The sequence below is a fragment of the Macrobrachium nipponense genome, chromosome 1 (genome assembly GCF_015104395.2).
Source record: "Macrobrachium nipponense isolate FS-2020 chromosome 1, ASM1510439v2, whole genome shotgun sequence".
Classification (NCBI taxonomy): Eukaryota; Metazoa; Arthropoda; class Malacostraca; order Decapoda; family Palaemonidae; genus Macrobrachium; species Macrobrachium nipponense.
In genome coordinates, this window is record NC_087200.1 from 127,226,291 (window position 1) to 127,241,710 (window position 15,420).

The 15,420-nt window shown below is 35.7% G+C and overlaps 1 protein-coding gene across 4 annotated transcripts in view; it reads left to right on the forward strand.

Moving 5' to 3' along the window:
- LOC135219616 (progranulin-like) overlaps positions 1 to 15,420 on the forward strand; it is a 298,310-nt gene that overhangs the window by 53,205 nt on the left and 229,685 nt on the right. For all 4 annotated transcript variants that reach the window (XM_064256525.1, XM_064256524.1, XM_064256523.1 and 1 more), the window contains exons 6-7: positions 7,768 to 7,876; positions 14,457 to 14,632. In XM_064256525.1, the coding sequence (XP_064112595.1) occupies positions 7,768 to 7,876; positions 14,457 to 14,632 (285 nt within the window). The remainder of the gene's footprint in view (positions 1 to 7,767; positions 7,877 to 14,456; positions 14,633 to 15,420) is intronic.

Here is a 15,420-nt window from a genome sequence, read left to right on the forward strand (position 1 = left end):
TGGTGCCTCGCTTGCTCACGGACGGTCAAAGCAGTCACGAATGGATGCCTGTTGAACTGAAAGAACAGTTGGAAGTGATCCAGACCTTTTTTAGAAGGTCATTACCGGTGATGAAAGCTGGTGCTATGGCTACGACCCAGAATCAAAGCAGCAATCAAGTCAGTGGAAGCATCCAACGTCACCACGACCCAAAAAAGCGCGTCAAGTGAAGTCCAGTGTCAAGACGATGCTGATTTGTTTCTTCGATGTGAAAGGAATTGTCCACAAAGATTCGTTCCTGGCAGGTCACACTGTTAACCAGACGCTTCACTTGGCAGTGCAGAAGCGTTTGCGAGATTCCGTGAGACGGAAACGCCCCCCCGACCTGTGGCAAAGTGCAGGTGCGGTGGCTTCATCACGACAATGCACCAGCGCACACCGCCTTGAGTGTGAGACAGTTTCTGACCAAGAATGCATGACCCCACTTACCCACCCTCCCTATTCACCCGATCTTGCTCCCTGTGACTTCTTTTTTGTTCCTCCGAATGAAGAAAGCCCTCAAAGGAAAATGTTTTGCAGACGTTGAAGAGGTTCAGAAGAAAACGACGGAGTCATTAAAAGCCATAACTTCACAAGAGTTCCAGAATTGCTTTCAAACAGTGGAAAACACGTCTGGATAAGTGCATTGCTTCAAATGGAGAATACTTTGAAGGTGATAAGACTGTAAACATGTAACAATAAACTGAATAAAATTGTATGACACAATTCGGTTACTTTTGGGTCCCCCCTCGTAGATATATATATATATATATATATATATATATATATATATATATACGTATATATATATATATATATATATATATATATATATATATATATATATATATATATATATATCTATAGAATGTGTGTGTATGTATGTATAGTATGTGTATTTATGTATGTGTATATATGTATATGTATACAGGGGCCCCCCTGTATTCGTGGACTCACTGATTCGTGCACTTCTCTCTGGACCATATCTACCCATTATTTGCCGGGAATTCGCCTATTCGTGGGGGTGTTCTGACGATAAATAATCACTAATTAGTGTATTTTGATGTTATTATCATGCCTAAATACATTTTTATGATACAAAAATGACTAAGTTTGGAATATTGATATTGATCAATACTGTATTAGTAAATTTGATAAGATTAAATGATATCACATAATAACAATAATAATTCTCTCTCTCTCTCTCTTACAGAGATGTATGTTTTATTTAATGATAAATAAATGATTTACCAATTTTCAGATATTAAGATTAATGTTAAGAGCAATCAATTCATTAAAGAAATTACTACAGTGAATTATAAGATTTTAGCTTGTAGATTAAAAAAATTATGTATGAATGAAGGAAATCCCAGTCTTCATGCATCTTTTTTTCCAACTCCAGGTCCAAGCTGAGGTCCAACAGCTGTCAAATATATCAAGTAATGTGACCGGAGGGGAGTGTGTGTGTGCTCTCTCTCTCTCTCTCTCTCTCTCTCTCTCTCTCTCTCTCTCTCTCTCTCTCTCTCTCTCTCTCTCTACTGAAATGATAGTTTTATAGTACACGTATGTATATGTTTATTAATATTTTCAAATGATATAATAATAATACTGGAAGTAAACCCTCTTATAAACATGTTTTATTAAAAGTGATTGCTGCCTCAGCTGCATTAATTTTATCAAGATTCTTCTCTTATTTTTCTAATTATTGTTTTCTCATTGTTGCTTAAACTGGTGAGCAATGCACCGAAGGTTCACATATCTCAATTATGTAATAGTCAAAGTCGATTGGATTTTTATTTTTCAAAAGTAGGGGTAGTCAAATTTTCGGGTATATCCCGTAGTTTATTGCAGGTAGAATTGATATTAAAATTCTATTCTTTTCTATTCTTTTTTTGGGGCTGCTACTTTTCGTCTGATAAACCTCAGACATCCTCTTAGGTGGAGGTGGGTGAAGGACTGAAGTGAGAGGGTGAGTCCGTCTGCTTTTATTGTGGCGGTGCAGCGGGGCTTCGTGCTGCTGCCTTTTCATTGGCTAGTTAATGGGGAGCTGCTTCATGATTGGCTGCCTGGCTGCGGGCTGAAGCTAGCTCCTGAGCGCATGCTCAACAGGCTCGCCAATCTTCTCAGCTGCATACTCCACCTTATTGCTGCACAAAAACAACCCAATTCAAGAGAAAAATAACACCAAAGATGACTTTAATACCATGAATAATACTAGCAGTGGCATCACACGGCCTTTGACCATTCAAAATGAAGCCCGGCATGATGGTATGCAGCTGAGAAGATCGGTGCGCCTGTTGAGCATGCGATCGGGAGCTGGCTTCAGCCCACAGCCAGGCAGCCAATCATGAAGCAGCGCCCTATTCACTAGCCAATGAAAAGGCCGCGGCACGAAGCCCCTGCTGCACCGCCACAATAAAAGTAGATGGTATCACCCTCTCACTTAGGTCCTTCACCCACCTCCACCTAAGAGGATGTCTGAGGCTTTTCAGGCGAAACGTCGCGGCCCCACAAAAAGAATAGAAAAGAATAGAATTTTAATATCAATTCTACCTGCAATAAACTCTACGGGATATAATAATACTGGAAGTAAACCCTCTTTTAAACATGTTTTATTAAAAGTGACTGCTGCTTCAGCTGCATTAATTTTATCAAGGTTCTTCTCTATTTTTCCAATTGTTGTTTTTTCATTGTTGCGTAAACTGGTGAGCAATGCACCGAAGGTTGACATATATCAATTATGTAATAGTCAAAGTCGATTGGATTTTTATTGGTAAAAAATTCCAGTAGGGGTAGTCAAATTTTCGGGTATATCCCGTAGAGGTTATTGCAGGTAGAATTCATATTAAAATTCTATTTTTTTGTGGGGCCGCTAAGTGGATATTTCTCATAGAAAAATACCGCGAATGCGCAAATTTTCCTTGAATAATGCGGGGAAACGTTCCCGAAAGAAATCCGCGAATGTGTGAGTCCGCGAATCTGGAGAATGCGAATATGGGGGGCCCACTGTATAAGCATTTTTAGAGGTGGTTTTAACTATTCGCGGGCTTTAACTATTCAAGGGGGTGTCTGTTACACATCCCTGCGAATAAGGGGGGGAACACTGTATATTGGTAATTTTTTTAGATATGAAAGATATGTTATGCAATTGTATACTGTACTTTACTGTTATATATACAGTAGTGCCTCAGGATACGAAATTAATCCATTCCAAAGCGGCCTTCGTAACCTGATTTTTTTTGTATCTTGAACCACATTTTACATGTAAATTGCCTAATTCGTTCCAAGTCCTACAGAAACATCACAGTAAATTTTATTATAAAGCTAAATTGACCAATAAATAATGAAATACAACAATTTGGACCATTCGATGCCTAACATAAACTACATATACTATATGTACCTGTAAATAAAGTGTATTAGTGCACATGGTACAAGAAATACTGTACGTACATATGTAGTAAAATGTGGAACCTTACCTTTCGAGCGAGGCGATCTTCGAAAGTGGCGACAGAGGGGGAGGACAAATGGCAGAAAACATGAACACTTTACTAAACACATTACAAAATGGCAGAAAGCATTAACACTAAACTTTATGAAACACATAACAAATGGCAGAAAACATTAGCACTTAGAAAAAAACTTGAAATAATTTTTTTTTTTTTATACAAAATTTTAATTTTTTCTTTAATTTTTTCACCACCAAACGGATGCCAGTCCGTTTACGGAATTTATCAAACCACCTCCAAGAAGCCTTGAAGTCTGGGGTTGACATCGATGTCCCTTCTCCTCCATCGTCTTTGGCCTGGGCAATCAGATCACCGAAAATAGCTCTGGCCTTGTGGCAGATTGCTTTCTTGGTTATCGTATCGCCAGCGATTTCTTTGTCTTTAATCCATACAAGAAGCAGCCCTTCCATCTCATCATGCATGTGGCTCCTCTTGTTGGACAAAATAGTCACGCCCTTGGAAGGTGTAGCTGCTTAGATGGCTTCCTTCTGCTTAAGAATGGTGCCTATCGTCAACGGATTTTGGCTGTATTCCTTAGCGATCACACTCGACCGCATGCCAGCTTCATACTTTTTAATGATCTCCATCTTTGTCTCCATAGAAAGCATCCTCGTCTCTTCGTGAACTTCAGCAACTTTCTTGGGACCCATGACTATAATTAAGTTAATAAGTTCTCACACAACACGATAAAGTAGAAAGCAAAATCACTAACACGAATTTACGTTAACAAACAAAATACTTATATGTGAACGTACAATTACGCTGGTACGATGAAGTGGCCGAAGGACGCCTTTACGTAGAGGCATGATGGGATAGATGCTGACCAATAGGAGAGCAGGATCTTACGGCGGTGACTAGCATCAGGAACCAATGGGAGAGTGGGAGGATGGTGGCGAGTCTACAGAGTTAGAGGCGCCTGAGTTTTAAAATTGTTCTTGGCGGTCTGGGCGAATCTCGGGACTTTACAGTAACACCCCTTTGTAACCTGAATTATTTTCGTATGCAAAAACAACAACAAAATCTTCGTCTTTGCTTTTGTAACTTGGATTTTTTTGTAAGTTGGGACTTTCGAACGTCGAGGTTCCACTGTATGTTCTTTAATGCAAAGGAATTTATAATTGCTTAGTAGGAGAATGGAAAGAAAATACAGTAGACGCCCGTATTTGCGTTCTCCAGATTCGCGAGCTCACGCATTCACGGATTTCTCTCTGGAACATTCCCCCCATTATTCGGGGAAAATTTGCCTATTCGCAGTATTTTTCTATGAGAAATATCCACAAATTCCTGTTTTCTTTTATCAATTTCATCATAAAATGCACTGTTTGTGATAAAACTATTAAAAAACCTAGTATAAACATTTGTAGTGGGTTTTTCTTGATTTTTAACTAACAAAATAGGAGGTTTTAAGCATTTTTATAGGGGTCTTAACTATTCAAGGGTTCTAACTATTTGCCGGGGGCTGGGCGGTGTCTGGTATGCATCCCCCTCAAATACGGGGACCACAGTCAGTTTTTTAACATAGTATGTAGACAGTATAACATATAGTATGTAGATAGTATATACATACACAATGCCCTCTTTATTTCTGTTTCATCACACAAGTTAATATATTATTTATATTTCTAAACCTTACCATACTGCCGTAATAGAGCTCCTTGCAGCATAATAAAATATGAAGCTGATTATTTCATAAATATCTTTAGTGGTTTCTTTCTCTTCAGTAGCAAACATATGCAACATGAACAGTAGTTATCCATGTTGACACTGTTTAGAAGTTCAACTGTCATGGGCAGAAATAGTGTCTCGTCTGCGGTACGCATCAGTTGACCACTAAATAGTTGGCCAGTGTCCCGTGTGCAGGTACCCTAAGGGTACTAACATACATCCCCTCTATCGCTGCTGTATTTTACTCCTTGAATCTCCATGTAGGGAAGTAGTTAAAGCCAATGTGTGTGTGTGTGTTTTTAATATACATATACATTAGTACGTATAGGTATACATATTTAGAATTTTCTCAGTTTTGCTGTGTTACTACATGGAAAGCACTATACTATATACTTAAAAGCATTCTGTTCATCAATGTATACAATGTCTTTATATGAGACACTGCTTCATTCATAATTATGGGTTTTGCAGACCATTAACTTTTACATGGATTACTTCAGAATCTTTTTGTTGTTCAAGTGGTAACAATGTAGTTAACCAGCAAATGACCATTTTTCTCATAATTGCTGCTTTTGAAGCTTGCTTAAGATTTTTCCTTTGAGTGCTTTGGATTGATTGAGTGTTGTGCTCATTGAATTTGTGTTAATTGTATTTGTGTTAAAATCATGTTGTGCCTGAAAATGCTTCCATATCTAGAATAATTAGTAAATATCTTGGTTGAAAATGAATGCGAGTAGGTTTTCCCTTATGACTGTCAACCCTCATTCTGTTTATATTTGGCAGAAGTCAGGAGTGCATGTCTTGCAACAGCACCAAGTATTTCATGTCTTAGAGATATACAAATCGAGAAGCAAATTTTATGGGCTGGCTATGGTATCAACAGTGGACTTTTGTTCCAAGGCCCCAATCAGTTTTCCAGAGTCTTCCCAATCCTTTCCATTCAGACTTCAGTCTGGAAGGAAGTCAAGAGGATGAAAAGGGAAGAGGTTGTGGAAGTCAGTAATCATCCTTTTCCACACTCATTGAATGGGGAATGCTTGTCATACCCTTATTGCAACAGCAACCAAGGGTAGATCCTTGAATAATCTGTCCTTCATGGCAGTTACAGATTTCTTGCTACCTGTATGCTGAGTGTGATCTGATCTGCTTGGCCCTCAAGTTGAGGCATTAAGAAATTGCCCTTCACACTTAGTGTCACTGGTGGCTAATCTCTCTCTCCAATATGTGATGCATTTAGCAGATCATTGAGACTTTTTTTAGCTCTGCTATTTACACAGTAAGGTAATGAGCAGTTGTCTCCCTTGTTTTCTGTTTGAAGGGTTTGGACTTCTTTGCTATAGAAAAGGCTTCCTGGAAAAAATTTAAACAGTACTGCTTCTTCTTTGTGGACTCGGGTCTTTATAGGGGAGGTTTTTTTTTTTTTTTTTTTTTTTTTTTTTTTTTTTTTTTTTTTTTTTTTTTTTTTTTACTGAGGCAATTCAAACTAGTGAGGGAGACTAGACACAGAGAAACCCAGAACCCATCAGTCCTTGACAAGATACATACTTTCAAATGCTAACCTTGCAAGCCTTTTTGCTTGATAACCAAGATTGGCTGTACAGTGGTCCCCCCTTATTCCCGGGGGATGTGTACCAGACCCACACGTGAATAGTTTGAACCCGCGAATGTTTGGAACCCCTATAAAAATGCTAAAAACAGCCTATTTTGTTAGTTAAAACTCAAGAAAAACTCACTAAAAATTTTCATACTATGTTTTTTTAATAGTTGTATCACAAAAAGTGCATTTATGATGAAATTCATAAAAAAAACCCAGGATTTGTGGATATTTATCATAGAAAAATACCGCGAATGCGCGAATTTTCCGCGAATAATGCGGGGAAACGTTCCCGAGAGAAATCCGCGAATGTGCGAGTCCGCGAATCTGGAGAACGCGAATACAGGGGGTCCACTGTATTCCTATTTGGTGTAATGTTACAGTACTACCTACACAAGACTGTATCTTAGACCAAATCTCATCAGCTGTGCTTTGGAACAGGTAAGCAAAAGAATTATGATTATCCTTGACCATTGTCTGGTTGGACTGGAGAGGTCAACAGTATTGTATGAGTCATCTGGCAAGGGAGACAGTTCTGTATCATGTGAGAGGGCTCACAAGGTTAGGATCAGTTATACTTGCCATGAGAGGTAACTTCTTGCATAGGGATTAGGGCTGTTGTGTTTACCAGGCAACTGCAGGTTAGTTACAAACTAGGGTCTTTGTCATTAAGTGCTGTCACTTATCTTCCACTAGGTAGCTACTTTGTTACCTGACTGCAGTTGCCGGACAAGTAGTTGCAGGTGATCTAGATAAAAGATGAAACATTTAAGGGAAAAGGCAAATTAACTTAAGGTGTGATGTTCATGGTTTATACATTGTGATGGTGCCATGCAGCAGATGTTAAATTGGAAAATTTGTTTGATGGTCATGTTAATGGATATAGTTTAAAATGAAATTGTTGCAATTTTATTGATCAGTTTTTGATGATGTTATAATACAGATATGTGACCTAATTTGTATTTATTTTTATTTCTGTAGAGTGCTGAAATGAATTATGTTGTACATGCATATCCTTTGGGAGGGAAGTTTCAAAAGGCATTGAAGAAGAAGAATGGTTTGGGAAAGCCTCATCATCAAGAAGTTTCTGGTAAGCACTCCACAGATTTAATATTTTAACATTTTCTTTGCTCAGTTTGTATGATAACTGTCACTTAACCCTTAAACGCCGAAGGGGCATAATAAAAATAGTCTCCCGTATGCCGAGGGGGTCTCGGAGTGAGTGCCGAAGCACAAAAAATATTTTTTTAAAAAAATCACAGCATGCTTAGTTTTCAAGATGAAAAGTTCATTTTTGGCTCCTTTATTTGTTATTGCCTGAAGTTTAGTATGCAACCATCAGAAATGAAAAAAAATATCTTGTATAAATAATGCGATATATGATAGCGCGAAAAAAAAATTTCATAAAAAATTGTATTCAAATCTCGCTGTGAGCAAAACGGTTAAAGCTAAAGATTTAATTTTCTTCATTGTATTGTACACTAAATTGCAATCATTTTGGTATATAACACATTGTAAAACAATCAAAGCAACACAGAAAATATTATCACAAAATGATGCTGCATGAATTCGTAATGAGCGGACGTAAAAAAATGTTTTTTTCAAAAATTCACCATAAATCTAAATATTGTTCTAGAGACTTCCAATTTATTTCAAAATGAAGATAAATGATTGAATATTACTATATTGTAAGAGTTTTAGCTTACAATTGCAGTTTTCGACCATTTCGGACGAGTTAAAGTTGACCGAATGTCAAATTTTTTTAATATACAGTAGTACCTCGAGATACAAAAGGCTCTACTTACGAAAAACTCGAGATACGAAAGCCAATGCGAAAAATTTTACTGCTCTACATACGAAAAGTTTTCAAGATACGAAAGGTTGTTGCTGTTAAGTCCCGAGATTCGCCCGGACCACGAGAACAATTTTAAAACTCCCGCGCCGCCAACTGAGTAAACTCGCCACCATCCTCCCGCTCTCCCATTGGTTCCTGATGCTAGTCACCCCATAAGGTCCTGCTCTCCTATTGGTCAGCATCTACCCCTTGTGCTTTAAGTATTCTATTGGTAAAAGGTTGCTGTAAATTGAAAAACTTATTCATGCAATATATTTAATAAAAAAAAAAACATCAGATAAAGATAGAATAAAGAATAGAAATGAATGGTTATCATACTGTTTGGTAGTTTCAGTAGCTGAAGAGAGATAATGAAAATTTATGGCTTACTGTGTAAAAGTGATTGCTTGGCGATCGTTCGAAACTAGTAAATGCTGGATGTAAACAGACGTTGGAAGCTTTTTTTTTATTATTTTTTTATTATAGTTAAATGGTTACTTAATAATTATTTGAAATGAGTACAGTGCAAAATACATTTAATAAAAAAAAATTGTGAATTAGATATCAGAAAATATAAATAAATCAGTCTGCCAACAAACAGGTATTTTTTAGATTCTTCTTCTGTTTTATTATTACCTTACGTATTACGTATGTTTCAACTTTCATTTACAGCTGTCAGTAACTCTGGTATCCTCCATAGGTAAAAAGATAGAATAAAGAATAGAAATGAATGGTTATTATACGGTTTGGTGGTTGCGTTTCATTAGTTGAAGAGAGATATTAATGACAATTTATGCTTACTGTGTGCTAGGAAAAATGATTGCTTGGCGCTCGTTCGATACTCGTAAGAATGTAAACAATCGATTGGAAGGTTTGTTTTTTCTTTGTTTGTGTATTATAGTTAATGATTAATTAATAATTATTTGAAATGAGTACATACTGATTATTTATACATTTTATTGGCATCTTCTAAGCTTTTAGCTCTTAGGTTTAGATGTCAGAATCATAGACTAGGCTACAGTAGCAACCGCTAACATAGGCTAGGCTTATTCCTAGGGGACATATGCTAAAGTCCTAATATATGCAGTAAAAATGGGGTTGAACATTACATGCAGTTGAAATATTACTCAAGTATGTACAGTATTTTGCCTTTTTGGAGACATATTTCTTTCGTCGTAACAACCCTAGAACATGTGTTTTAGGCCTGGAAATATAATTTACTGGGGTGTTTTTGGAGGGCTTGGAACGGATTAGCCATTTTACATGTAAAATGCGTCCAAGATACGAAAAACTCATAATACGAAGGCCGTCTCGGAACGGATTAATTTCGTATCTCGAGGTACCACTGTATTTTTTATATGCAAATATTTCGAAAATGAGAAAAGCTACAACCTTCAATTATTTTTTTTGTATTCATAAAATTGTGCACATTTTCATATATAAAACTATGAAATGCCTAATAATTTCGGTAGTGTCAAAGTTGACGGAACGTGGTTTTTTTTCTATTTATTGTGATTTATATATGCAAATATTTCAAAAATGAGAAAAGCTACAACCTTCGATTATTTATTGTTGTATTCTACATGAAATTGCGCACATTTTGATATCTAAAATTTTATGTAACGGCTAATTTAAAATGGTGCAAACATTACAACAATCGCCCGTTGATTTTTTTGGAAGAGTTACGGCGTGGACGTAAGGATTTTTTTTTTTTTTTTTTTTTTTTTTTTTCCATAAATTCACCATAAATCGAAATATTGTGCTAGAGACTTCCAATTTGTTGCAAAATGAAGGTAAATGATTGAATATTATTAGAATATAAGAGTTTTAGCTTACAATTGCGTTTTTCGACCAATTCGGTAGAGTCAAAGTTGACCGAAGGTTGAAATTTTGGCACATCATTATTTATATGAAAATATTTCAAAATTGATAAAAGCTACAACCATGGGTTGTTTTTAGTTGTATTGTGCATGAAATTGTTCACATTTCCATATAAAAAACTTTATGTAACGGTTAATTTAAAATGGTGCAAACGTTACGACAATCGCACGTATGATTTTTTCCGAAGAGTTACCGCGCGGACTTTCAAAGGAAAAAGTTTTTTTAATAAATTCACCATAAATCGAAATATTGTGCTAGAGACTTCCAATTAGTTGCAAAATTAAGGTAAATGATTGAATATTACTAAAATATAAGTGTTTTTGCTTACAATTGCCTTTTTCGACCAATTTGGTAGAGTCAAAAGTTGACTTAGGGTTGTAATTTTGGCACTTATCGGTATTTATATGAAAATATTTCAAAACTGATAAAAGCTACAATCATGAGTATTTTTTTTGTTGTATTTTACATGAAATTGCAGACATTTTCATATAGTATAATACTCCACGTAACGGCTTATTTAAAATGGTGCAAAAATTATGTGAAAGTGACAAAATAATTTCTGAGATGCGTCACTGATACTTTTTAGTGAGATAAGAAAGAAATTCACGCTTGCACGCCTGCGTAACGATTGTAAACAAAACACCTTGATCCGTGAACTCCCAGCATCCCCCAGGCGCATGATTCAAAAGTTTTAGGCTGGTAGGCCCATAAGTATTTTTCCGCGAATTTTTAGAAAACTTCTATGTCGACGTAAAATACGTCTAATCGGCACCCGACAGACAATTTATCTCGATTTAAATACGTCCAATAGGCGTTTAAGGGTTAATAGATGTGCTTCTATAGTTGTAAATTGGTTTAATAAAAGAACAAAGATAATAATGATTCTGTATATTATATTTTAAAAGGTATATCATATACAGTAGAGACCTGGACCGCGATCGTATTAGAACTCTAAATAATCGGATTTCAACAGAAAATTTTGAGTAAATGTTGCATCTGAGCCCAACCAAAAATCCAGAATCCGACCCAAGGAATCATATGATTTTTGTAAACAAAAGTGGTTCAGTCATTCACCGCTAATAGATGTTGTTCCCATGCTCATTTGATGAAGAAAACGTTAAGAATCACAATTGAACTTAAGATTGTTGAAAATATATAAAATAAGAGGCATTCTGTGACAACTTGAAATCCTGTGATATTTTTAATGATCCTTGAAGTGTTGATAGTTGTATCTAGTTGGCCACAGTCACAACTGTCGACACTAAAGAAAATATTTGTAACCTAATATTAATAGTAAAAAGCACAGGTTATTCAATTGAATCACTATTAATACAACTTCTGATACTGTTAACAAAAACAACTAATTACAGCAATTACCTAATTACCATAATTAGACGTTAGGATGAGCGAGTTCTTACTTTGTTACCAGAGTAGGATCTCTATCCATAATTCTAAAAACCAAAAAGGTCTATAAGCCTAAACATAAATGTTTTCTGGAGAAAGTTATACTTTGAAAAAGTTAAACTTATTTTATAGAATACAAACATTGTCATCATAAGCCATTTGCATTTGATATTGTTTACATTCTCAAAATATCAGCTAATTGAGCTATCAATATCTTCATTGCCCATTACACTTGGCTGGTAGATATGTAATTTTGATACTTTCTTGTAAATTAACAAACTTGGGTTTAAAAGTGGCACAATACTTTATTGTATAAGCCTTAAGTGTGGTTTCACTAGATTAATATCAGTTTCGCCTGCGCTTTTTTTTTTTTCTTGCGATGGCAAATGACGTTAATCAACCATTTCTCGATTTTGTTGCTTATGTCTGTACTACAGGTTTACAGTCGCTTCATCTCTAATTTAAAAATCGGGAATGAGAGAGGTTGTTACACAAAACCCTTGTATTACTGTATCTAATCATATTGCATGTGCATTCTAGGTTTGTGTACATTTGGAAAATATCAGCTGATTTCATTTTACCGATATGATCACTGTCTTGAGATGCGGAATGGAACTTAATTTACAAAAGAAAGCTGGGTTTAAGAATTGCAGCTACATTATTTATAAACGTAGTATATTAAGTAAAGTGCTTCATGTTTTTTGTCAGGCAATGCTTTTGCTTACCAAAACATTTTGCAGTGCTCATTAGTCATTATTCGCAATTTCCAGTCGTGCTTGACTTACGATGCGCTTAAATCGTAGTTCCCAGTCGTGCTTGACTTCAAGCCTTGTTATTTACTAAGTGACAATATTTTCTTAGTAGTATTTTATAATCAAAGGGCTTTGTGATATCGACAGCCCCCAGGTTTCCTTGATATCGCATTCTTTCCAGTTTTAAAGGCTTACATTTATGAGGGTCTACTTTCAGTGTCTGATGTCATTCTATAAAGCATACAGCGGCTATGAAAAGTGCCCCTATTTTACAATAATAATTTGAGAGAAAAAAAAATTTAATATCATGACACTTATTGAAAGATATATTAAAGTTATTTTGTATACAGTATCCAGTTGACTGTATGATTTGTTTACATCTGCTCATGGCCACTAGTTAGCGACTTAACTTAGGGAATTTTTCTTTTAACTTTATGAAAACCTGACATAATTTGACTTATTTTTAGTGTTTTATTAATTTGCTGGGGATAAGGCTCAATATTCAATGTTTTTTTAATTAGCAACAATAATTATGCCTACCCCTTACAGTACATCCTATTTGCCTAGCCTATCCTAGCCTATGGCGCTCAGTCAACCATCGTATTATGGCCGAATGGGGTGTACGTAGGGCAGTTATTTTACTACAGTATATATTTAGAAATGAAAAAAGTGTGTTGAATGGTATGTTATTTAATACTGAACTTATTTAATTTTAATTTATGTGTATTTATGGGTAATGTTTTGTATAAAAAGGCAATGTTAGGATAATAACTGATGGTCAAGAATGGATTACAGGCAGTTCCCGGGTTACGATGGGGATTCCGTTCTAAGCCAAAAATTGTTGTAAGCCGGAACATTGTCAAAACTCCTTAGAAAACCTTACTTTTAATGCTTTGGGTGTATTAAAAACTATGTAAACTGCTTTCTTATTGCATTTTCCATAAAAAAAACCCTTCAAATATTGATTATTTTGAATTTTTGGAGTCCTATTTCTTCTGCCAGATCAGTGTTGTAGGTGCCGTAACCCTGGAACATGTGTTGTAGACCTGGAAATAATGTCTTGATAAATATGATTGAAAAGCATTGTAACCTCGGAACATCGTAAGCCAGGGACTGCTTGTAATTCTTATGGGGAAAATTAATTCAGATCTCGACAAAATCGCATTTTGTCGCTTCCTCTGGAACGAATTAACATCGAGGTCTGGGGCTCTACTGTAAAAGTGTTCTGCAAAATCTTAGCCAAGACAAACATATATCAGAAGTTATAAAGACTATAAATCCACAGAAGTAAAATAATTTGTATAAACTGTAGTAAAAGATAAACCCATTATGGCACCATTCCTAACCACTAAGTACAAAGTTGCACAGAAGAATGAGCAGCAGTAAACTTCTGAAGGATTAGGGAGTTGGCTGAGCTTGCTCCATTAAACATTTTTCTTTGGAATGATTCTGTAAACAAACCTTGGTGAATTCCACCAAGGGAAAAGGCTTATTTTAATATTAATGGATTTGTATAAAAATAGGTTTTAATGTACATTTTGTCATACAAAACCATTCATCTTGATCAAACTTCTTTGCAAGTTCTTTATCCAAAGCTGTTGTCTTTAATATTTTGGATTTGTCTTCTTGAATTGGAAGTATGTACTGTATGTAGATAATAGTTTTGTTTAAAAAATGTTTTGGAAAATTAAATTTTGAAGTAGATGTAAATTTGAAGAATTTCTCCATTGCTTATTTAGCAAGTGCTCTTATTGAAACTTGTCCTGTACTATAACAAGAAAAAAAATTTTATTTTGCAGATCCAGGTGGTCTTTGTCCTGATGGTCATCCTTGTCCAGAGAGGTACACTTGCTGCAAAATTAGTGGAAAGCGTTATGGTTGTTGCCCATACTCGGAGGCAATGTGTTGTGATGATGGCATTCATTGCTGCCCCAAGGGAACTAATTGCAATACGACCTTAGGGACGTGTGATGTTGTAAGTAGATAGTTTTCCTTATGCTTCTTAACTCTGTTTTCCTCATACTTCTTAACTCTTACATAAAAGCAGTCTTAATTTGTATTGTTTTATTCCCGTTGTTATTCAAAATAAACCATTACTTTAAGAATAGTGGCAAAATAACACCAGTTCAGCAGTTTTGTTTGACAAGCCAGCCTTGAAGTCACTTTGTTACTGATGCTCCCAGTTCTGGTTTTGAAGGTTGGATATTTGAGTTGATGAATTTCTGTCCCCAAAATTTTTCATCTTCCATTTTGTGTTTCCTTCACTTAGTGCCTATAATGTTTTGTTGTATTTGTGTTCTTTACTTTGTGCTTTGCTTTCAGTTACAAAGATTGCCTTGTGATCATCACTGCATATTTGTATTTGTGTTCTTTACTTAGTACTTTGCTTTCAGTTACAAAGATTGCCTTGTGATCATCACTGCACATTTGTGTTTGGTTGTTATAGAATTTATCAGTCTGCTCAGTTCGAAATCTGAACAATTCCACAAACTGATATAGCGCTGGGGACACAACACTATCCTAGCTCCTAAATTGCTGGGGAGGTTAGCAGGAATAAGCTCTTCTCACTGTAGAACATGGTCCAATGGTAGGCTATGCAATTCAAATTATAAATAACAAGAAAAAATAGAACCTAGCCCAATTGTAGGCTATCTATACAAATATGGTTCGCAATGAATATATATAAATAAATAGCCAGAACCTTACACTGTATCTCCTGCAACTCAGGAACCACTAGCTTTGACACACTACACCACACCTATA